The sequence below is a fragment of the Malaya genurostris genome, chromosome 2, assembly GCF_030247185.1.
Source record: "Malaya genurostris strain Urasoe2022 chromosome 2, Malgen_1.1, whole genome shotgun sequence".
In the NCBI taxonomy this organism is placed as follows: domain Eukaryota; kingdom Metazoa; phylum Arthropoda; class Insecta; order Diptera; family Culicidae; genus Malaya; species Malaya genurostris.
The window spans coordinates 245,802,544-245,829,198 of record NC_080571.1 but is presented as its reverse complement, the minus strand read 5'-3'; the positions used below and the strand labels follow the sequence as shown (position 1 = coordinate 245,829,198).

Here is a 26,655-nt window from a genome sequence, read left to right as displayed (position 1 = left end):
TGCACAGATTTAAATTAAAGCTTATATTGTTTCAAAAGTTACTGTAAAATTTCATCCGGTTCCGCAACAGGGCGAAAACTTTTAAACCGCCATATAGAATGACGATACAAAGCCGGTAAGCAACGATACATGCTGGCACGGAAGAAGAAAACACAGCACTGCTTCACAAACGATGCACACACCGAAGCTGATTACTTACTCACTTTTCTCAGCGTGAGCGATTTTCATAAACTTAGGTTTAAACAAAGGCTTTATGGCCTCATACCAAGCTTTAGAATTTCATCCGGATAGAACTTTTGGTTCCAGAATTACAGGGTGAAGAATGTTCAAAATTTTACAACGCCACTTTAGGCGGCAAAGCAAAAACCGTTAAAAAAATTCCTGAACTGGGCTCGAAAATATTTCAATCGCTAGTCATTTAGGGATTAACTTTGTTTGTGCTAGGGCACCTAACCATTTTCATTATCTTTACGTTTCTTTTCAGATTCGTCAATGCATAACAAACGGCCAGTGACTGTCTAAACCTGTTTTCATTCGGCACGTCAGGAAGGACTTGACACTTCGGTGCTAATCACAATTTTTCGCAAATAGCAATAACTTGTTTCAGCTTTCTTCACGTTTCGCCTTCGGCTAATCAGTGCTTAAAGCAGTTCAAATTGAACTGCCATCTCCGCCTAACAGTTCAATTTGAACCGCTAAGCAGACGCAAAGTTTACACTATTTATGTAACGACTTTTCGGATATTGCACCGAGATGCTATATCCTTTCTGATGGCTAGAACGAAAACGAGTGACGACTGATTACTGGTCGCCGCAGAGTGTGAACATTTAGGAGTTTTTTGGGTTTGTACAGAAACGCACATATTTTATTTCAGCTTTCTTCACGTTTCGCCTTCGGCTCATCAGTGCTTAAAGCAGTTCAAATTGTTAATAATTGTTAATAATATTAATAATAACTTGTTTCCGTTCAGCACGTCAGGAAGGACTTGGCACTACGGTGCTAATCATTAGTGTTTTGCAAACAGCAAAAACTTTACGTCTGTCTAGCGTTTTATGTGGAACTGCAGGTGGTATAACAGTTCAGCATAAACTGTTATGCACCGACGAGTCTAAGACGAAACGTAAAGATAATGACGTTAGTCATTGTTGGTAGAAGGCCTATCAAATTATTTCCTGCTATCCTGGTTCCCGATTTTCGATTCTGGAAAATAGTGTTGAAATATTCCAAAATGAAACTATCAACATACTATTTTCTCAGAGATGGTTAGGCGTTAAAAATTGTATACCGCTAAATAAAGCAACTAGGTGATAGGGGGAAAATTCTTTTTAACTAGGTTTAAGATTGTTCCAACTTGTGGGTTTATTTGTTGCTGGTCATATGAATCAATTTTGGCTATTCCGATCCTCGAAATTAGATATGAAAAAGTGCCAAAGGAGCTCACTCACTTTTTTTCAAGATGACCAAGTAGATATTTTTCAAACTTGTAGATTCCTGGTTTAAGGTCTTACCATGGAAGTTTTGAATCGTAGATTTTGTTAGATTAAGTTCGAACAAACTTTCCTGTTTCTATTCACTGAACAGATGTTTTTAATAACTCCGCAATCATATTTATAACAGTATGAGTAATATGAAAAAAGTCCCTCAAAACTGTTGCGACCAATTTATTTTGCTAAGACTTAGCGAGTTCCTCCCTTCATTATGGAAGAAATAAACTGTTAGTCGAGTTCAGGAGCTCTTCTAGTGCATTTTTGAAATAAATGCTACTCAAGTCTTGCATTTCGAGATGACTTTTGACGTACTAACTACGTCTTTATTCGCAATACTGAACCGAAATTTCTATCTCATTTGAGAAATTTCACACATCGAGAGCTTTACGAAGGTTTGTTTTGTTCGAGGTACAATATTCCGGCGCAGAGCTAACAAAAATCATTTTCTTTGACTAAAAATAGATGAAAAAGACGAGAAATTAATGTCACTCTCAGCTTGGCTTGCAAAATAAGAGAAAGAAACCCATGTCCAGTAATTTCAAAATTGTGTTCTCTCTTTTATTTGCCCTTTCAGTCATTTGCGATTATCAGTGAAAATCCCATAGTAAGCAATGTTGGTATCCCACCGAAGCTTTGAGAATCGAAAATGACAGAAAAAGGTTTCACAATGACTTTTATCTGTTGGTGCTCGAATTTGTAGTAAAATTTTTTGGTTTCCAAAGAGGTTCTGGGATGTAATTACTTCGATTTGTCATATTTTAGTAACTCTTTATTGCCAAGCGTCACAGATTTTCAAAACATCGGTGAAAGAATGAGAATTCAAATTCTGCTGATGCTCCCTGTAGACATTAGTTTGGTTTCGCCTTGTCATAGAGGAAAGAGTGATGTTGGCAATTATACTCTCTCATTTTTTCGATGCGAAACGAAAATGCTTCGTCTCTCTTCGTTTGTTCTGGTGTCGGTCATTTACGAATGAGATATTAAAGTATTGAAAATGAGGCTGTTGGAATGGTTTCTATCATTGAGAATGCGTGACAATTTTATGCTCTGTTCCGACGTATTCACGTTAACCAGTTATGTCTCTGAAATTATCCGCCCATCTTTTCATATTTTGAATTTCTTATGTGGCAATTATTTATTGTAGCCAAAATTCAATTTTACGATTTTAGCAAACCCTTAATAATATCGTAGTTGTTCAAGTTCTAGGGCGATTGAATGCGACAGACAGAACGGGATGTGGAAACGGAAATGAGAACAAAAATACACTATTGTACTTCATGGACGTTGTGATCGTAATCAGTTGAATCTCTTCGGTACAGGTGTTTGTCCTGGATTAAACAAAAACTCTTAACGTCACGTAGTACAGTCTTCCTGAAATAGGTTCAATTTCTTATCAATGGTCTCAGCAAAAATCGTACCACACACGAATGATTCCAGCAACAACAAAAAACAAATAAAACTCCTACATCAAAGCAAACAAACAGAACCAATGGGGCTAACAGAAAGTAAACTGTCTGTTTTGATGGAAACGGGTGAAGGGCTTGGAGTTACAAGCGTTATTCTGTAAAATAAAAAACCCAACTAAGCAGAGCGAGTAAGGTCCAGGATCGCATAAGCAACTATATGGAAAAGAAAATACGACATGAAACGAGGACTTCTGCTCTGTCAAACAGCACCCGGATATGAGAAATTCCGACTTCGTCTACGGCGTCTAAGGCGACGACGACGACGACGACAACGACGATGATGACTACTCTGGAATTGCCATCAAGCAATTGGGAACGACGACGGAGACAATTTGCTCTGCCCCGCAAAATGCGGAATACCAATCAACTTATGTACTACTATAGTGGAAAAATATATATTGAACAGCAAACCCGCCCCGATGCAGAAGGCGATCAGTTTAGTTTCATCTTGGCTAGTAACGTCCCCGGGTACCATTAAAATCTTGATTGGAAAGCAAAAATACACTCAATTTGGAGAACAATTTGTCAGACGAAGCCGAAAGGCAAGCGGCAAAACTAAAATTGTTTTGCTATAAAAATCATGACAAATAAACTAAGTCATTTTATTTTCCGTTGGAACTATTTGTAACCAAAAATATAAAAACTTCAACTGCTATTCTATGTGAAAGATCACATTCCACGAGAGAAAATGTTGCAAACGAAGGTTAATTATTTCAAATATTTCAAAGACTAGCAAAACTGCTGCTTAATTAAATTCTCTTCTAATATTCTTCTGAAGCGATTGTTTGATAAACGGTTTCGAATTCTCCGATAAGGTGACTGACGATAACCATCGCAGACTGTTGCCTCCCTCCAGTGAAGAACCGAACACGCCACAAGACATCCATTAAACTCCACTGAACGGAATCCAATCAACCCGACATACCATTCCGATCCGGAACGCTTCGAGCGGACGGTTTTCTCAGCCGATAATAATTGCTTTTTCTGCTGCCGATGCTGCTACTGCTGGTATGAGATTAAATTCCCTCTCCCGCACCATTAATTGAGTGTCCTCAGATGTCAAATTAGACCTCGATTTCGTAGCTACACTGCGTATCTTCGGGCCACACAACAAAGCAAAGAAAAACCTCCGCCTTTATCAATTGAATAGAGCCCCTGTCCCTCTCCAAAGACGATAAACGGGACGGATGACGCTAAATCACGCAATACCTTTCGTTGTCAATTTATATCACTGTAATAGGATTTGTGTCCCTAACGATGGCTAACTAGCGTAGAAGCACTTTCTGTGATTGAACATTCGGTTGAAATTTAGATTGTGCTGGAATTTCGGAATTACTTCGGGAGTTTTACTAATTAAATCGTATTTAGAATGAGCTTTGGCTAATTTACTAGATCGCAAAACAATTTTCACACGATTTTTTTGTCAATTGTTAAAGGTTGAGGTGAGGTTTTCTGAACAAAGAATGTATGTGCCCATTTACACTACTAACTGTCGATTCTACCAACTGTCCATCGTATTCCGCTCGGGTACGTTATTCGTCTACTATTTGCAAGCAGTGATCACCATATAGTGATTCGCCTATAGAGACGCTTTGGATAGCACAGCAGGGCTCTAGCGTTCGAGCTTGCATGCAATGGTCGTTCATGCGTGCAAAATCGTACACAATGGTGATTTTTGACGAATTTGTATGATTAAGGGGCTGTCCATAAAAGACGTCACGCTTTTTTGGCAATATTTGACTGTCCACCCCTCCCCCCCCCCCCTCCCCCCTCTTTGTCAAAAATTGTCACAGCAGCAAAGACCCCCCACCCTCCCTATGTCACATGTCACGAATTCAAAATAAATAAAATTCATCTCAATACATACTCAATATGTATGACAAACCGTACAAATATGAGGGAAAAATCAATTTATTACATGATGTCATTAGATTGAAAAATATCTCTAAAATTACAAAACCATCGAAATTATTTTATAAATATTAATTATATAATTAAACAAAAGTATTTGATTGGAATTGATGAAACATTTAAATCATCTGTTTTAATTCTTTTACAGATATATTATTTCTTTAGCTAAGGAATAATATTTCCTTATGTCGTTTTCGCTTGAGAACACTGAAACTGACCCAGGGTAGTTTCTTCAAACAAACACTTTTCACGAAACTGTGTTGTTTTCGCGCTTAGCAACGGCGGTTTGAGCAAACCTGATATAACAACCAGGTTCGAAACTGACTCGATTTTCAGTTCAACAACGTTAAAACTAGGTTCGAAACTAGCTTCAAACAAACGGTTTGACAGCAGTTAGGGTGGAAACTGGGTTAGGTTTGGTATCAAGCGAAAACGACATTAGTGTAGCCTACAGGGTTGAGAAAATTAAGTTCAAAACCTCATCAAATCGAGATCACTGCCGAAGAAGATCACTTGTGATCTTTCCCAATAAAGATCACTTCTCATCAGTGATCAGTGATCTTTACATCACATCGATCCAAATCGGTACGTCCCACAAAACCGGTAGTGATTTTGAGCTAAAATGATTCTTGATCCATGTAAGTTTAATCATTGGATGATTCGATCAACTTTATTCTTGGTGGAGGAAAATCACATATGATCTAGATAAGACATGGCGTGTTCTACGTCTTAAATCGTTGATCCTCTGCTGAGGAGTGTGAAAATTAGTAATAACAGCAATCCTACAGGAATTTATAACTAAGGATTACGCGTGTCAATGAGACTTTTCCGAAATCATGGAACATTGTCAATTTTGTATCTTAGGGAAATGCTCTTTTAACACTTCTTATCGACAGAGTTGGGGAAAATACCGGTTTCGTTACGTTGCGGTTTACGTAGTTTCAACATATATTCTCGTTTGATGCATCCCGTGTTCGATTTCGCAACCGTTGTTTCATTCGCAATGAAATGAATACTAGATTAAGAGAAATAAATGCTAGATGAAAATTTCATGAAAATTATAAGTTTGGATCGTAATCACATTGATATTGTTAATTTAACAGCATTCCCTACGCAATAGCAATGTTCCAAACAAAATTAGTTCAGAAAAATATTTCACACCACATAGTGATTAGAGCGACAAAAGACTTTGTTTTACTTCCAGCTGGTTGATGCTGATGATGATGTTTATGAGGATGTACTATTTTGATTAAACTCAATAAAACGCTTTTTGATATGACATTGACATTTATGGAAGTAACAGGAGCACAGGGTTGGAGCACACAGCAGGCGCTGTGTTTGAAAAGCGCGTTTGAATTGCCTTAGCAAAACTTGCACTCCTACCGGGTAGATGTGAATAGTAAACGAAAATCAAAATAGTACCAAATATTACCATCATATCTCGTCTTGATGTTCCTGTGCTGTCATAGCAATACTTCATATTTTCTTGATATTTAATTGAAGGAATCTTCTTGATAAATTAGACAAAATTAATTTAGCATCAAGATTCGTTATTATATCTTATTTCGTTATTAATAAGGCATACTAATTTCATTAAGTACAATCGATCTAGTGGTTCTATTTTCAAATGGAATACAATTGAATATACTACATTAGAATAAGATAAGAGAAATTCTTATGATATACTATTATCAAAGCTAGAAAATCAAATTACTGAATAATTCGTCTTCTATTAATGTTTTGCTCTTGCTTTGAAGTTACAATGGTAGAATTTTATATTTTGTTGCTATTTTCTTATGCAGACTTTTCAATGATTTTTGATATTTTAACTCTCCAATTTCAAACTAAATAATGTTATTTTCTAACATTGAGTTGTTTGGTTTTAATAATTGGTTTGCAAATCACTTTTACCCGGGCTGTTACTTCTGTGTATGATATTCAAGCTAAACAGGGTAAATTATTCAGCTGCATGACATGCTTTATGATTGAACATGTTTTTGTTATCATTATAATTATAGAAAATTACAACATATATGTTAATGTTATCTGTTGGTTTTATTGATATTACTCCGCCAACATGGTATTGCTGAATGAATTTCAAATACATCAAGAAGCATGAAATTTCGATGCGACCGACCAAACAAACTTTCTGAAATTCTTTCATTCTTTGTGTGGTTTATATTCCACATCTGGTTACTACCTATCATAAGATTTACGAAAGTTAAAAAAGCCATAAATTCAAGCGATTGGTGCACCCAAACTCATATACATCGACTAAAATTGTCAGTGCATAACTTAAGTTATATCGTTTGAAGGCATCATTTTTTACTCATATTAATAATTTCGCTAATTTACTTCTTTATTAATTTCGCTAATTTACTTGCCTCTTCGTGCACTTTGCTGATCACAACAAATATGATTTCCTGCATCATTCATTTCCGAATTTACAAGAAGAAGCTTTTACATCCACAAATACACGTTTTCCTGTGGAGATTGTTTCAGGAAATAGGGCAAAGCAGTAATATAATTGGGTATTTCAAAAATGCGCTCATTGAAAATATTGGACGTCACATTCCAACAACCCTCCCCCCTTCCCCCTGTCACAAAAGGTCACGTTTTGTGAGACACCCCCCTCCCCCATGCGGCGTGACGTCTTTTATGGACAGCCTCTAACAAAGCTTATTAAAAAAAGTTTATACTAGCTTGACGTCTATTCTCTGTGTTGCAGGTTTCTTCAATAAACAAAATATGTTGAGGTAGAGTCGGCCGATTCGGGTAATTTTGCACTTGACATTTTTTTTATAACTGCATATGAACGATATTTTGAAAATTCCGCACTCTGACACCTTCTTAACTGCATTTATAAATAGATTCTTTTGTAATTTACACATAAAAATTGAACTTGGAAATTAGTGGAAATTTGGTCCAGACACCCTCCCCGGGGGGTGCCTTGGGTCACAACTATCATCGAATCAGGGTCATTTCGCCGAAAGCCATTTCGCCGAAAGCCGTTTCGCCGAAAGTCATTTCGCCGAAAGGGTTATTTCGCCGAATGTCATTTCGCCGAATGGGTCACTTCGCCGAATGCCATTTCGCCGAAAGGGTCAATTCGCCGAATCCTGAAATCGTCTTGAAATCGTAATTAGAATTAATTTAAATTAAAGACAAACGAAAGATGATAGCGTTAACGCCCGTTTTGTTGACCTACCATAGTACTTCTTGAATAATGATTGATTGTTGTACTCTTGAATAAAGATTGATTCATGAACCTCAGAAAGTAGTTCCCAAGAAAACTTGTTGACTATTAGCTAGTAAGCACCAAAGCAATTGCATAGGTGTATCTACCAGGCAAATGAAGGTGGTATTTTCCGTTTATTAAGTGCAAATGAAAAAATATCTAATGCGGCTACGCCACATCGTTTTGGATCATGTGCTGTCCGATCTCGCTACCGCTCGTTCGGACCTAACTAAAGCAAAGAAACCTAGCTTTGAGTAGACCGGGCAAACGAGGCGGTTACAGGTTTGTATGCAAGAGGCCGTCGCTTCCGACGGCGGGTCGGCGGCCGACTCAGCTGGCGTCGGCTCGGCGGCTTTGTGCCGCCGAGCCATCTTGGCTTCGGTTATGTGGCTGCGCCACATCAGTTCTACAGGAGACATAACATGCAGGAGATATGACCCTTACGGCGAAATTACCCTTTCGGCAAAATGAACCTTTCGGCGAAATGACCCTTTCGGCGAAATGACCCTTTCGGCGAAATGACCCTTTCGGCGAAATGACCTATTCGGCGAAATGACTTTCGGCGAAATGGCATTCGGCGAAACGACTTTCGGCGAAATGGCTTTCGGCGATATGACCCGCTCCCACTATCATCAACTATTATAATTAAATTTATAATTGTTTCAATAAATAAATTTTTTAATAATACCGTCCTTGTAAAGAAATAATGATTAGGATGGTATTTTCTGGCAAAATCAAATGTTTACTAGGAGTAATATCGTTAATTATCATGTACCATATCATTAAAGTAAACATGAAAACAAATGTTTTTTTTTAAACCGAAATGGTTTCGCTTGACGCAATACATTCGTCTTTTTTCCACTGATTTTCTAGGTGTTGAGAACTTTATCGGTTTTTTACAAAATTTCACATTTCAAAACCGTTGCTTCCTCTTTTTTTCCTTTGTTGCAACATTTGAATTGTAATGAAATCTATAAAGTAAACAGCTTTACATACAATAAAAATTTCTAATGAATTCCTTCAATACTAATCGATAAAACACGCAATGCACAAGACTGCCGACTCTCCCTTATATTTAAAATTCCTTTAAATATAAGGGAGAGTCGTGTTTTTGTTTCATTTGATGCTTTACTAAATATACTGCCATTACGTCCGAGACATAAGAAGGGATGTTACCTTGATAAAATATCCTGAGAGGGGAATAAGGGATACTTTGAATAAAAATAAAACTTTATTTTGTAATTTTTCACGAAGAAACAGCCTAAGCAAATTTATTCAAACTTTTTTTCCTTTATAAATCATCATTTAAAGAATATGTAGTTAAAGGCTATAGCAGGATAAGCATGTAAAATCTGCCCCCAAAGGGAATTCATATTGTTATACCACATTCGAAAGGTCATAGACTGTATACAATTTTCTCAAAGTTTCAACCCTTTAACTGCCATATTGACGGAGCTAGGGTGGTTCTATTGATTTTTATTTTATTTGATTTTTGAAGAAACTGCTTCTCCGAAAAATTTGAAAAAAATCAGGCATGTTTAAGGCATTATGGGATGCTTCACAATTTTTTTCAAAATTTTTGAAGATGTATTTCTTTCATTAAAAAATACTAGAAAATTTTGAAACATATTTTTTCCCTCTTCCAATTTTTGCACCACCCTGGATGTTTTAGTGATAAAAAAAGAATTTTTGGACATGTTAAAGTGGTATGTTTCCATATATTTTAAAAATGTGGACGACCAAAAAGTTTGATTTTTATCTAAAAAATTAATAACAGTCGACCATGCGTCCCCATCAAATTCTGAGAGAAGGAAACGCATGGTGCTTTTTTCTAGTAGTTTATGCAACTCAAACGCAGGGCTTAGAAATCAAAGTAACGAAAAGGAGGAAATGAGTTTCAACCTTTGCATAATACATACACGATCATACTTCGGGTACAACCTAGAAAGCTACAAAGCAAGAACTTACTGTTATGTGATTCATGTATGAATGGTAGTAATATATGAACGTCGCGAGTATCACACATATGCAGTTCGGTTACGGCAGTCAAGAACTAGAGCGGGTGTCAGTTTTTTATGTGTTGCTGATGGATGTAATGAAAGAATAGTGAAAGAAAGAATGAAGATTTCATTACAGCGTCAAAAGTTATCATAAAGATATGTTATCGAGGGATGTCTATAGTTTTCTGGAAAAATGTGTGATAAAGATAAAGTTGGAATTTTGTGTTTGAAAACGTCAATCGAATATCTTCATGATGGTTTTCATGGTTTGTAGACTGATAGCGCTATATATTTTTATATTTATTCTAAAATTTGAAACAACAACAGATATAAAAAAAATAGTGATGCGTTATTTTTCGTTTTTGAGTTATAACCTTTGCATAATTTCAAATCAAGCAATTATCGACCATGTCTATTAAAAACTTGATTCGCTAAATCGATCTCTTTAATTTTTGGGTATATTGTGTTGAAAGCTCCATATTTTCCAGAAAATATCTGAGAATACATAATTAACTCAGTAAGTGATTTTCACTCTCAGAGGAACGCTTCCAGGTTTTTACAGGTTTAATAATTTTGTTCAAATTGCGAACGGGAAGTTCTAATAAGATAATATTATCAATCCGAGAACGAGAGCAACAAGTATCGGAATATCGTAGCTCTGGAATAGAAGCTTTTGAAAAGGATGTTCTGCCAAGTAATTTTGGATTTAAAGCTTTATCACGAGATGACCCAATTGAGACACACAGATCACAAAAAAGCTATTCGGGCCGGTAATAAGTCTCATTTTTAAAAGCTTACAAGTACTATATCGAGTACACTACAAATTCGACTGGATATTTGGGAATCCAGCGCCGTTGCTGTGAATGCGTTATTGGCAATAGAACTGTTGGTTGAAGTTTCAATTTAATAATTGACCGCCATTATTCACTACCTTTCCTTATGCTCGGTTTTTATCCAGAATTGTGAGACCGGCGAAAATATTGTCAGAAATGCTTAAATCAGAACAGCTACCAAGTGACGATGATAATTCTATAGAATAAACGAAAAGAATCAGAGAGAAAATGTGTGCATTGAAACAGCAATGTATTTTTATAACATTTTTATCCCATTTCCTATTTAAATGAAAAATACAGTCAATAATTTACAGAAATTTTTTCGTGACCTTTCTTACATGAAACTTCTTAATCATTTCATAAAGACAATTGAAGTTTCAATTTAATAATTGACCCTTTTGAGTCTTAGTTCTGACTCCTACTGCGTCCATTAGTTCATCCAATAGCAAAATTTTATTAAAAATGATGTGCTGATAAAAAAACTCCATGTGGGTTATGAAATCAACCACAAAATGTATAAAAATTTCAGCTTATTTTAAAATTTATAGCAGTTCATCGTTTGGTTTAAATAATATGATATTTAAAAATAAGAGGAATATGCTTTATTAAACTCAAATTGATGTGACTATATTAGTATTATATTAGGATAAGAATTCTATGTAAAAGTGATGCTACGGCGAAGAACAACTTATGTAAATTGCCTTAAGAAATAAACGTATTTATGGAAAAACAGTTCTAAGAAATCGATTCCAACCTTCATCAGTGGCCACTTTTGTTTGACACCAATATAAAAAAGAAAAAAATAAATTTACTGCTGTTTCAACTCGCTATGTATTTAGTGAAATGTACAGAGCTGGCAAAAAGAAAACCGCGTTGTACGAGACCCAACAGTGCAAAACGATTTGACCATTTCATGAAACACTATCGAATCATCGAATTATATACAGTCACTCGCTCTAGTTCTTGACTGCCGTAACCGAACTGCATATGTGTGATACTCGCAACGTTCATATATTACTACCATTCATATATAAACCACATACCAGTAAGTTCTCGCTTTGTAGCTTTCTAGGTTGTACCCGAAGTATGATCGTGTATGTATTATGCAAAGGTTGATACTCATTTCCTTCTTTTCGTTACTTTGATTTCTAAGCCCTGCGCTTGAGTTGCATCATAAACTACTAGAACAAAGCACCATGCGTTTCCGTTTTAAGAGAACTTTATGGGAACGCATGGTCGACTACTACTAGAAACTGCTAAGATAAAGCACCATGCGTTTCCTTCTCTCAGAATTTGATGGGAACGCATGGTCGACTGTTATTGATTTTTTAGAAAAAATTAAATATTTTGGTCGTCCACATTTTAAAAAAATATGAAAACATACCATTTTAACACGTCCAACAATTCTTTATTTATCACTGAAAAATCCAGGGTGGTGGAAAAATTGGAAGAAAGAAAAAATATGTTTCAAAATTTTCTAGTATTTTTTATTGAAATATTGAAAAAAATTGTAAAGCATCCCCATAATATCTTAAACATACCTGATTTTTTTCAAATTTTTCGGAGGAGCAGTTTCTTCAAAAATCAAATGAAATAAAAATCAATAGAACCACCCTAGCTCCGTCAATATGGCAGTTAAAGGGTTGAAACTTTGAGAAAATTGTTTTCAGCCTATGACCTTTCGAATGTGGTATAACAATATGAATTCCCTTTGGGGGCAGATTTCACATGCTTTTCTTGCTATAGCCTTTCCGTATATCAATAATGACAAACAAGGCGGTAACAGAGCATTCCCCAAAAACCAGTTCGTGGCATATTTAAGAAAAAAAAAACGCGATCTTACGCTAAATTTTCTGCCAATTTTGAGGTAAAAAATTACCATAATATGAAGATGAAAAGAATCGTGTTCTTTTTCGAAAAATTGGTTTTCAGAAAAACGCGTTTAAATTTTTTGTTTATCGAAAAGTCAACTATGAAATTTAGGCGTACACAAAACCATCATACACCCGACTCGGACCGACGCGAGTCCTTGTCCAAGTCCATGCTAAACTAAAAGAAAATGTAAAAAAACGTTTTTTGGAAACTATTTATAATAAGGAAATAAGGAAATAAGGAAATAAGGAAATAAGGAAATAAGGAAATAAGGAAATAAGGAAATAAGGAAATAAGGAAATAAGGAAATAAGGAAATAAGGAAATAAGGAAATAAGGAAATAAGGAAATAAGGAAATAAGAAAATAAGGAAATAAGGAAATAAGGAAATAAAGAAATAAGGAAATAAGGAAATAAGGAAATAAGGAAATAAGGAAATAAGGAAATAAGGAAATAAGGAAATAAGGAAATAAGGAAATAAGGAAATAAGGAAATAAGGAAATAAGGAAATAAGGAAATAAGGAAATAAGGAAATAAGGAAATAAGGAAATAAGGAAATAAGGAAATAAGGAAATAAGGAAATAAGGAAATAAGGAAATAAGGAAATAAGGAAATAAGGAAATAAGGAAATAAGGAAATAAGGAAATAAGGAAATAAGGAAATAAGGAAATAAGGAAATAAGGAAATAAGGAAATAAGGAAATAAGGAAATAAGGAAATAAGGAAATAAGGAAATAAGGATATAAGGATATAAGCAATTCACCGGCTGGATTTGTTGGCAGACAACTCATAGATTTTACACGTTAATAGCGTGTCGTTGCATTCCAGCATGATTGTGACTGAATTTCTTCCCAAACACGAAACGAAAGTCATCGCTCAGTCACCGTATCCGCCAGATCTGTCTCCTTTTGACTTTTTTCTATTTCCAAAACTAAAATATTCACTCCGGGGAACACACCATGAAAATTGGATTGACCGCTGGAAGGCCTATTTTGAAAGTAATTATAAAGAAATGAGCCTAAATAATAATAAATGTTCTTTCAATATGGTGCGGGTCAATTTTGATTAGAAGGTATATTCAAAATAGGTACGTTTTACCACCAATTAGCTACAAACTGGAAGCTTTGGGCCCAAGTTAGAGGCTTGTTTCCTTTTTTGAACCGTCGCGCTATACAACGCCTGAAAATTTCAAACACTCATCACTCTGTGATTTTGGAACCGGAGATCAGATCCAGATCAAGTTTGGCAATTCAATAAAAGAGCCTTTCGCTTGATTCTGAGTTTAAGAAAGTCGGTCGAGTCGTTGCAAAAAAAAAACCCTTCTTAATCCACCTAGTGGTGTGATAATGCCTTTCTCTTCTTTCATAACAGTCTCATGAAAATATATTACATACTTTTATTAAATAATATCGGATACTAATTTTGAAACCAATTGATTCAGATTGATTCGAGTAGTTCACAAAAGCATGCTTCAGTGTTTATGTCGCACAGTCAGCATCATTTTTCCAAACTAGTGCTTACATTTGCGTTGCCTATTTGTGTGAGAAAAGTGATGCTAATCTAAAAAAAACCTTTCTCAGTCCACTTAGTGGAATTTTCATATATCTTGAAAAATCACCATAGGGGGGAGTACATGAAATTTTCGAAATCGAAAAATAAATTTTTGATACCAAAAGGCTTAGAATGGCATGAAACGTCGAGATTTAGTGTTATCTCGAAAAAAATTATTTTTGATAAAATCGACTTTTTGGGACATCTGCGTGATCTCACAACGGTTACTAGTGCCATAATGTCAGATTTCTATCATGCTCGGGGCCGGAATTTCATTTATATAATGTTGAGAAAATATCATAATCAATCATAAAACTTACGCCACAGAACAAGTGGAAATACAAACCGAGTTAAGTAAATACATGTGTATCAACGCCGTATTGTACAACACACTTATTGTCATTGTATAATACACCACATTATGGGAGCTTATCAAAATAGGACGTGTTTGCTTTAAAGTCGCTTTGTTGACCGTAGTATCACAGACAAAAGGCTTGTACGCCGGCTTCAAAGAAGTCTGAGCAAAACGGAGAAAGGATTCCGAGAGTATCCATCTTTTCCTACCGGCTTCAACACGTTTGTTGCCCTCAGCCACGTAACAAAGCAGAATGCGAATCACTCTAATCAAACGATCTCAGAACGAACCATTGACCGGCATACGAGCAGCCATTTCACATCCCTGGCAAAGATATTGACCAACGGCGCCGCCCGGAAATGGAATCGTTTTCCATCGACTAGCAAGAATCTAACCCTCCACCACCCAACGCACCAACAGCAGTATCAACAACTCAATTATCTAATTTTTTTTTTGTTTTCTCGTTCCTCTTTCTTTCTCTTCTCGTTCGTCTAGGTGCTCTACCCGCAGCCACGGGATTCGGGAGTGTACGAGTGCCAGATATCTACAACGCCCCCGGTGGGATACTCCATGACACTATCCGTTGTCGGTAAGTGGGTTGATATTTTCCTCGGTTTTTTTTTGCTCGTGTCCTTCGCATGACATACCATAAAATTGGGTGGCACAGTAAAACGGCACCGAACAGTAAGGGTTAGCGTCATACTTCTTTTTGTCGTTCGATATCTTCTATTGTTCCCAGACTCTTACGCAGCAGAATTTTCGTTGGAGCAGGTTTTCTAGATTTTTTTCCCGTCTTCTCCACTCTGGTATTATTCTACTGACAGCAATGTCGAAAGAAAGGGTGGGTATCAAGTGCAGGAATATAATTTGTTCCCGCATGGGTCGCCATTCCGTAGGAACTAGGGTAAAATTAATGGAAGTTATGCCTCCGGCAGACAATTATGATTTTTTGTTGTTTTGCAGATCTGCTGTTCTTTCGGCCGTGTTAAATGCGAATATTACTGGTTGGCTATAGCGAGAAAAAAAAATTAGTTCATTGCGTGTGACAATTCACGAAAATGGTTGATTTCATGTTACGAATAATAATCACCAATTATGTGATGACTAATTGGATATCTTATTTACAACCACATACCTTCAAAAAATCAGACAGCACAAGGAAAAGTGTTCTGCATGACATGCCACTATCCAACCCAAGAGCAAGAGTAATTTTCCTAGGCGGAGAAAACTTTTCAAACTCGTTCTCTCGAGTGTCCTTGACTAAGTATCTTGCAAACCGGCCACAACAATGTCATCCGCTGTGGCATTGAATTCAAAAGCTACCGACGACTACAAACTCCCAATCAAAGATAATGAGATTCAGCTTCCAGCGTGCTTGGAAAAGTCGGCGTCGTCGTCGTCAAGCCAAGAAGCACTTGGCTTTAATTAATGTCCTGGGGATGGCCGGAAGTCCAAGTGCGACCGGCTGATGGGAAATGATAAAATCGCTGCCCTTTTATGAACGGAACTGCCAACGTCAGCAGCAGCAGCAACAAACGGCTAAGGGGCACTCCAACTCCTGTCCAGAGGATGGCATGGTTCGATTCGGATCAGTCAGAGTCTCGGAGGAGTAGTTCATTCAGTATCACTAGATTCGAATTCTAATTGTAGCCGGTGCACTCGAATGGAAGAGTTTTATGTATCTATTGGAGTCGGTGTGGTAAGTTTTAATGCTTGGGATTTGTCTTGATTTGTTGTTGTATAACTTTTGCAACTTCGATCTGTAAGGATATGGGGTATTGATAAACTAGGAAGATGCATGCGAATCAAATCAGTGCTCAGTGCAACTTGCAACAAGTTTTAATTTGTCTAGCAATTTAACTGCTCAAGAGATTAATTAAATTTAGACTTGCTGATTGTCTGATATAATTAATAACACTTTATTCAGCATGAGCTGATTTGATTGACGAGTTGAAAGCGAAACGTAAAGAAAAACTAAAATTATTCTTCAGTCGACTGCGAATGACAAGTTACCCACTAGCTTGAAGGGAGAATATTTTTATAATTAGTGATTTTAATTGGAAGATGAAAGATGACTTCATTACTCATCATTGAAGTGAGGTTTAATCTAGGGCATTAGCTTTTAAACGTTGAAGCTATTTAGATCACAATGGAACGTGGATCTTATCTTCCGCATACGACTGGACTTTTAAGCTGAATTTTTTTTTTCGCGGAAGACTATATCTTTGCACTCGTCTTCAATATACGCGGTGTGACAATTAAGTAATAAGACCAGGCACAGGTAAGTTTTTCGCGCCTAGAGCGGTTCGTGCGACTTGTGTCGCACGGTGCAAGTTGTTGGTGAGAGTTGGCGATCGGTTTTAAAATAAAATAATCTTCATAAATTGATTATGATATAAATTTTGGAGATAACATTAATAATGCATCGCAGCTCAAGGCATTGACTCAAATTATGGTTCCAATGCATTTGCTGAAATGGTGCTATAGAATTGTATATAGAATTATGTTCACGTAGCCAGCCTGGATCGATTCCTAACTCCACACAGAGGGTCAGAATCTTTTTCTGGCCCAAAGGGGTGAATGACCTTAAGGAATTATGTTTTTAAGTTTCTTTGAGGTGTTGAAAACTTATATAACGCAACTCATAAAATAAAACTTTATTAGTAGGGAAAATATTTTAATCTAATCCATAAAATCTTTTGTCTTCTAATTTTAGCTTTTATCGGTTTCTCAGGAACAGCGGAACACATTTTTTTGAATCTTGATTCTAGAAGAACATTGCACGTGTTTCATAATAAAGTAAAGTACATTATGTACATTTCAAAAAACATTTTGATGATTCGGTACATATGCTCAAAAATGGAAAAAGATCACGATATTTGTCACGATCACTAAGAAAACTTAATACATTATATTCCCTGTAATCGATTAATATAAATACAGGTGACTAGAAGCGACAATGTTATTGAGACCGTAGCATTTTTCCAAAGGTTTCGTTTTCTCTCCCGCTCAAAGTCGGTAACAAAATCGAATAGCAACGAAAGTTTAGTTTTGGAAGTGGTGACGGGATTTATTACAGTTTGTAGGAATAACTATTCATAATTACAATTTCGACTGTTTAGGGTATTGGCTTTATTAAAACTCTTATAGCGATTGTGAGAAGCAGTCTAAATATGTAGCAGCAAATGTATGATGAATCTCAAAATTGAAAAATCGGTAGGAACGACGCTTTGCTGATTAAAAGGGTTTCATATCACGAGCGATTGATAATAGTTTCAGTTCAGGAAGTATGTGAATTTATTTAGGGGTTTGATACCACGTGGGTACCGGATTTGTGCTAAGTACACATAACTGTTTTCATTTTTTACGGGGAAATATATTTTCCTTCTATAAAAATCGTTATCGATTCTTCAATTATTATTAAATCGATGTGTTTTTTTACTTAATGTTAAAAAAACTTATTTCCAAGGCGACAAATGCGTTTCTGAACAAATAAAATAAAAGAACTGTCAATTTTCATTGCACTGAAAAAGTTTATGCAAAACGACGTGTAAAAAACCTGTTTTAATCCACCTAGTAGTGTAATGATGCCTTTTTCATGTATAATATTGTGGTATTCCATTCAAAAAAATTTTCTTCGATTTTTGAAAGAAACCAAGAGATTGTTTGTGCATTACCTAACAGTTCGGCTGAAAAGTTCGTATCGTTTCTATGAGAGGGCGCCACTAGAATTAAATCCATAACATTTTCAGTTAGTACCAACCTTCAAAAGATACGTGCATAAATTTGACAGCTGTCTGATTATTAGTTTGTCAGATATTGCATTTTGAGTGAAGCTACTTTTGTTATTGTGAAAAAAATGGAAAAAAAGGAAGTGTTGATGAAACACTACTTTTTGATGAAAAAAAGTGCCGCCGATACCAAAAAATGGCTTGATGAGTGTTATCCAGACTTTGCACCGGGCGAAGCAACAATAAGTAAGTGGTTTGCAAAATTTCGTACTGGTCATATGAGCACCGAAGACGATGAACGCAGTGCACGTCCAAAAGAGGCTGTTACCGATGAAAACGTGAAAAAATCCACAAAATGATTTTCAATGACCGTAAAGTGAAGTTGATCGAGATAGCTGACACCCTAAAGATATCAAAGAAACGTGTTGGACATATTATTCACGAATATTTGGATATGAGAAAGCTTTGTGCAAAATGGGTGCCGCGTGAGCTCACAATCTATCAAAAACAACAACGAATTCTGAGCAGTGTTTGGAGCTGTTATATCGAAATAAAACCGATTTTTTTCGTCGATATATAACAATGGACGAAACATGGCTCCATCACTTCACTCCGGAGTACAATCGACAGTCAGCTGAGTGGACTGAACGCGATGAACCGAACCTAAAGCGTGGAAAGACTCAACAATCGGCCGGTAAGGTTATGGCGTCTGTATTTTGGGATTCGCATGGTATAATTTTCATCGACTACCTTGAAAGGGAAAAACCATCAACAGTGACTATTATATAGCGTTATTAGAGCATTTGAAGAAGAAAAAAGTTTTGTTTCATCAAGACAATGCACCGTGTCACAAGTCGATGAAAACCATGCTGAAATTGAACGAATTGGGCTTCGAAATGCACCCTAATCCACCGTATTCTCCAGATTTGGCCCCCAGTGACTTTTTCCTGTTCTCAGACCTCAGAGAATGCTCGCTGGTAAAAAAATTTAGAAGCAATGAAGAGGTAATCGCTGAAACTGAGGCCTATTTTGAGGCAAAGGACAAATCGTACTACAAAAATGGTATCGAAAAGTTGGAAGATCGCTATAATCGCTGTATCGCCTCTGATGGCAATTATGTTGAATAATAAAAACGAATTTTGGCAAAAAAATGTGTGTTTCTATTAAACGATACGAACTTTTCAGCCGAACTGTTACAGAATAAAACAGTGCTTTGATTGCGTAGGTCATCCTTAAAAAAACGAAGTGGGTTCACTATTATATACACTTCCGGCACCGGAACCCGAGAACCGGTATAATCAAAGTCGGTTCGTACGGCCACCAACTAACATGACATACAAACTCTACTAGTACGCACTCTAAATTACGATTTAAATGTTTGTTGCATCCGAAAATATGCAGTAATTTTTGGTGGGACCATAAGACCTTTCAATTGACCCTAAGATTGGGAATAACGGTTTAGAGTCCAGTTTATAACATTTTTTACGGTTTTTGTTCCGCCGGTTTTGTGGAAATCGGTCAAACCATCGCTGAGAGAAGTGAGTGAGTTCCATTTTTCTATATATGACCACTATCTCCGGTACTTCCGGAACCGGATACCGGGAACCAGGATAGCCGAAATCGGTTTGTTTAGTTACCTACTGATAATGACTATCGATTTGTGTTGTTTTGAGACCAGTTTAGAAATTGTTTTACGTTTTTTGTTTCGCCGGTTTGAGTGACGGTGTACAATATTGAACACACTTTACCCTATAACTCCGGAACCGGAAGTCGGATCCGGATGAAATTCAGGAGTTCCATATGGGACTACGAGACCTTTCATTTGAACCTAAGTTTGATAAAATCGGTTCAGCCATCTCCGAGAAAACCTAGTGAGATTATTTGACACATACATACGCACACACAGACATTGCTCGGCTCGATGAACTGAGTCGAATGGTATATGACACTTGACAATTTCTACTAGTCGGTTTTTCAAGTGATTGCATAACATTTCTATATGAGAAAGGCAAAAGGAACAGATATTAAATTTGTCATGTGCAACGTCCACTTGTGCTAAACAAGTTTACGAAATCGTTTCGTAGAATACAATAAATAACTATTTATTTTTCTACTCTGATAATTAAAGCAGATAAATCAATAAATTAAATTACGATATAATAAACTCAACTCTTCGTTTATTTATTTCTGAGGATCACTGGGAAAAATATTTCTCAGACATTATAGGAAACTTATGCACCCTGCTATGTTTTTCTGGTGATATTCTCTTACTTTACATCCACAACAGCTAAAATATTGTGTTGTACTGACATATTTCGTCCTGGACATCTTATGGTCGTGAAAGGGTTAATGAATTTAAAATATACTGAATGCAAGCGTCTGCTTGAAGAAATGATGATGAAAAGTCGTAAACTTCTGGAATTCAAGACCATAAAAACTGCAAACTAATATGCCATTTGACGAGATAGATGAATCGGAAAATCTAACCTATTTTGAGTTTATTTTTATCAGCACGTCGTATGCGCGAGGATGTCTTATGAGAATGAGAATAAATTTGTCTCAGCGCAAAATAAAGAGCCCGCGTGCATAAGGCCTGAATGAGAAAGGTTCCATAAAAACCATACCTTTTAAAATTATTTCACAACTTTACCATACCGTTCGAAATACTACATTGATCAAAAAGTTCCCGTAATCACCACCGTGTGACGCTTCTAGTCACCCGATTAGATTTATTCTAGGTTTCCATATTTGTCATTGATATTCTATCAAATTTTCAGCTTGACACCTGGACATTTGTAAAAGTTACGCTGAAATCAGTACATCTGGGATTGTGCGTGTCCACGATTTTTACAGTTTTCAAAAAAGAATTGAATTTTCGCGTTAAAAACGATTTCAATGGTGCAACGATATTGTAAATTCTAGAAGAGTGTTTTTGCTACGATACTCCGAAGAAAGTTGTCGTTTATCATTGGCACGAACGATTCAGAAGTGGTCGTGAGTCTGTGAATGATGATGAGAGGAGCGGTATGCCATCGACATCGAAATCCGACGAAAACATAAACAAAATCAAAAAAATGGATGACCGTAGACCGCAAATTTATTATTATTAGTGCGATGGCAGAGGAGTTGGATCATTTGCGTGAAACAAATTGCCAAAAAAGACTAGATTTGTGAGCAACTAACTCGTGGATCTTGCACCATAATGCCATCGTTATCCGTCAACAAAAACGAAACGAATACCATTCAGCAACTACCGAATTCACCTGATTTGGCTCCCTGTGACTTTTTCGTATTCGGTCGACTCAAGAAATCGCTCCGTGGAACGCGTTTTAGCATCCGAGATGAGATTATGGAAGACTATGGAAACTGAATTTAAAAAAAAATGTTTCGAGGATTAGATCAAGCGCTGGCATAAGTGTGTTGCAGTCGATGGGAAGTACTTTTAGGGGATAATATCGATTTTGATGAATAATCTTGTTTTTTTTTTTTTAATTTTCTGAATAAATTCCGGGATCGTTTTGATCAAGGTAGTAGTATTTTTGAGTAACTATACAACGGTTTAGCGTGTTTTCCATGCTTCGTTACATTTCTGGAACACATCGACTGGGATGTCAACGAGTACCCTAACGGGTGGCAACTAAAATTTTGGAATATTTCCGAGGCCTGTATGCTTAACAACAAACGAGCTCAGAAAGAACTAAGAGTGTGTATGTGTTAGCTCTCTTTCTTCTCTTTCTGCTAGTATTTTCTGTTTGGTTTATGCTTGCTCAGTTTTGCTCAAAATGCCGTCGAAACAAGAAGTATTTCACGAGCGCATTGTACAGTTCTACGAACTGTACAGAAATCTCGGCAAATAGAATACGGTACAACATTTTAAAAGCATAAATACTGCGGCTCCGACAGTTTACAATATATTAAGATGCCCAACAACTGCTCGTAAGGAAGGACTTCGTTCTCTTTATCGTGCCTTCAACAACAAGGATTCACTGAGTCAAAGGGATGCCGCAAAAATGTTCAACTGTTCTCACCAGTACATCTACAAAACATTGAAAATACTCGGAATAAAGTACTGAAAGAAGACACGAGCCCCGGGATATACTGACGCACAGATTTCAACGCTGAAGTCCCAATGCCGCTGGTTGATTAAACATTTTTCCGGAAAAAGTTTTGTTTTGGACGACGAAAGTTACTTCCCTCTTTCGAAGAGGTAGATTCCGGAAAACGATCGATACTAATCAACGGATAGTTCTACTGTACATTCGAACATAAAATATTAGTTTAAACATAAGTTTGAACAGAAAGTGATGCTGTACATTGTCATTTCCGAGAAAGGTATGATTCAAGCCATCTGGGTTGGCAATCAATCAAGATGTGTATCAGAACGAATGTTTGTAGAAAGTTTTGATCCCGTTTTTTTCAAAAACATCATTCTGATGGACAATACGTGTTTTGCCCGCATTGCATTGCGCCAAAAAACACAATCATTCCTGAATACCCATTCGATCCCATTTGTACCCAAAAACCACAACCCGATAAATCTTCCTCAGTGTCGCCTAATCGAAGACTTCTTCGGAGTTTTGAGCTTCTTTTTGTACAAAAATAACTGGAGAGCAACGAATTGCTAACAGTTGATTGGAAGAATCAAGAGATGCATTCGCAAAGTTGACATGACGGCCATACAACGCTCCTGTTCCGACATCAAGCGGAAGCTTCGCCGAACAAACAATTACGGACCGTTTTCAAATGTTCAGAAAGAACTAAGAGTGAGTTTAACAATGAACAATGTATCTTTAATTTCAATAAATCAGATTTTCTCCAAGTATGTTTGTCTTTTTTTGACAGCTTGAGAAAGAAATTCCAAAATTTTAGTTGCCACCCGTTAGTCAAGCCCACCTGGATGTCTGCAATCGACTCAAAATGGGTTCCTTTTACCACCGATTTTGTTCTAGGGAACGAAAAAAGTCACAATGTGAGAGATCGGGCGATTAAGGGGGCTTTTGTAATACGGTGATCCCTCTGGATACCAAATACTGGGACACGTTAATGATGGTATGGCACGGCACGTTGTCGTGATGAAGAATATATTAGGTACATCAGCAATCTTCAGTAACATTTTTTTTTATCTTTGGGCCCCTCCCGAAACAAAATCCTGGGCACGGGCCTGGACGGACCAAACCGTTCATCATACCGGAAGCAACCTGGAGAAGCTACTGCGAATGGCCAAATGTTGAGCTGAAAACTGGTTTTACCGTGTTAGATCACGCTTCAAGCCATCCAGCGGAAAATCATTGAATCACATTTTCTCTTCGCTTGAAATCAATTTTATTTCATTCTCATGATTTGTTCGCAATGCGTCGAAAAGAAAAAAAACAAAGAGAAGGACATTATAAGGTTTTTCTTCTCTTTACAATTACAAATTCAAATACGAATAGAAATAAAATGTGTTTGAAAAGAGGTCGTGTTTGTAAATAATCGGATCTATTTTGAATACGGTAGTTAACCCAGAAAAGTGAAAATCGACTGAAAATATGGAGCTCAAAACAGGAATATGCATACAAATTCTTCCAAGAAATAATTGTAAAGACTGTCCCAGAAGTTCAGAATCTGTCAAATTTAATGGCTGCGTCCTGTTGTTTACACTCTTCTCTAACCACTTGTGCAGTTGTTTATTCGTTTTCATTAGTTTGTTTCGAAATGCGTGGACTTTCAGCAGAACAACGTCGAAAAATTGTGTACAAATGATGCACAGAACGCTGACTGTCACTGAGAAAGATAGCAAAAATGGAAGGAGTAAGTGAAAAAGCCTTGCGAAATTCAATCAGGAAGTTCGGTGAGGATAACACCTTTGAGGATAAACCGAAAACGGGTCGAAAAAAAGGTCCTGCTAACCCTCGGTTAGATAAACGTATACTGAAGGCGTTCGATCAAAAGAAGGAGATTTCAATTCGGGATGTGGCCAAAAAACTGGGCACTTCGAAGTCAAATGTTGCTAAAGAATGTTTGAATCTTTGAACCTATAAGAAGCATAAACAACCAAAGCGTAGTCCGATACAAGAAGCATCGATCAGGCCGAGGGTTCGAAAGCTGTACAATACGATACTTGCTGGGAATTTGAACTGCATAATCATGGACGACGAAACCTACGTGAAACTCGATTACAAATCCTTGCCGGGACCACAATATTATACGGTGCGAGAAGGGCAAGTGTAAAACCAGTCCGAGACATCGATTGAAGTCGAAAAATTTGGTAAGATTTCGAAACCCTTCATTACCACTGCTTCAATGAACAGCGAAATATACATCAAGGAATGTTTACAAAAACGACTTCTACCCATAATTCGAAACCACAAGGATCCTGTTGTCTTCTGGCTAGATCTTGCTTCTTGCCACTACTCGAAATCAAAGTTAGAATGGTATACTACCAAAAATGTCACTTTCGGCCCAAAAGACATGAATCCACCAAATTGCCCACAACTTCGACCAATTTAGGAACTATGGGCATTAACGAAGGCACATCTTAGGAAACATGTCTCGGCACCGAAACCATTCAACAGTTCGAAAAAGATTGCAAAAAGTGTCAAAACTTGTCGCCAAGAAGTCTGTACGGAATTTAATGAGGAACGTTTGCAAGAAGGTGCGCTAAGGTGGCTAAGTATCAAATGTTGAGAATAATATTCTGTTGTTTTAGTCTAATATTATCAGTATATCGAATAAAATTTGAATATCTAACACTTGTGAATTATTTACAGCGAAATCAAAGTGCGTCCATACTTTCTGGGACAGTATTTATGTTGCAGTAATAACACAATTTTTTTGTTAACCGCTGTATCTTGAAAACGGTAACATGAAGCAAAATTTTGATAAACATTTTTTTTATTGGAAATTTAGTATTATTTCATAGCAAAACTTTTTATCATGGTTTTCAAAAATTTACATTATTTCGAAAATATGTAGCTTTTTCAAATATTATTTCTCCATGTTAAAAACTTGGCAGTATTTTATATTACACTGCAAATACAACAAATCGACAAATAAAAAATATCAAAAAAAAGTTCTTTGAGATATTCGAATTTTATGTGTTATTTTTTAATTAAAATTAACAAAACAATATTTTCTACACAACTAATTTTTTTTTTTTTTTGAGTGGTCCTTGAAACATTAAAACATTGCAGAGAACATCAAATCGATCGGACCCACGGTTTCTGAAATATATATTATTAAAAATTTTCCTAGTTCCTTTCTCAAAAGTAAGGCTAGAGTTAAAATGGCAAACTGATCATGCTAATGATTTCGTTGGGTCACAAATAGTGCTTATGCAAAATTTGAGCCAAATCAAAAGTACAAAAATAAATTCAAATAAAAAAATTGCAATCTGCGGTAAAATTGGTTTATAACGTTAAGCATAAAATTATGATTTAATTTGTATTACGTATTAAAATTGCAAACAAATATAGTTCAAACTACAATGAATTTCAACTACGATCCTATGGAACACCGAAATTTTCATAATGATCAACTTACAAATCCCAACTAATAATAATGTTACTAAGATTTTTTCTTTTCAAGAAACAGTATTATTCAAAGTTTTGTCAATCGAAACAGTTATAAATGCGTTTATGATAGTTGTGACACAAGACACCCTACTTGATGGGCTTCAGCAAATTTTAAAGGTAAATTTTATGCATAAATTTACGGCTTACAAAAAATATCACAATGAAGATATAGATTTATACTGAAATGTCATTTCTAGATATAAAACAAGGCAAGTGAAAAGTATCCCAGGGCTCTCCTACTTGATATACGATACATAACAAAATGATACGGCAATACCTCCTGAATACGAACATCTATCAAGGTTATGATGTCCTTTTTAATTGAAACTCCTAGAAAATTAGATGATAATACGTTGCCTGCTATTGAAGGTTAGAATAAACAAACCAATCATTTAATACACTTAGCAATAACACCAGTGGGCATGAAAAATGGAACAAAAACCATCCGATTGATTCCGAAACCATTCTCGGCAGCAGGTAAACTACAGGCTCTACAATCTAGCCTAATGATGAACTCTTTCCCAGTGCCAAAGGGCCTCGAGCTTTTCTGTCAACAAAGTACTTTATCTACGTCTGTCTCTTACCGGTTCCTGGTCCACCACTCCACCACACCTTATGTGAACAGAAAGTTTTGCCAAACAACAGTTTTGCAGCGTAAAA

General features: G+C 36.4%; 1 protein-coding gene across 1 annotated transcript in view; it reads left to right on the top strand.

Annotated features, from left to right (window-relative positions):
* Positions 1–26,655, top strand: part of LOC131428516 (T-lymphocyte activation antigen CD86-like) — a 243,205-nt gene that overhangs the window by 158,718 nt on the left and 57,832 nt on the right. Inside the window, exon 5 of the mRNA XM_058592509.1 lies at positions 15,207–15,300. Within this exon, the coding sequence (XP_058448492.1) occupies positions 15,207–15,300 (94 nt within the window). The remainder of the gene's footprint in view (positions 1–15,206; positions 15,301–26,655) is intronic.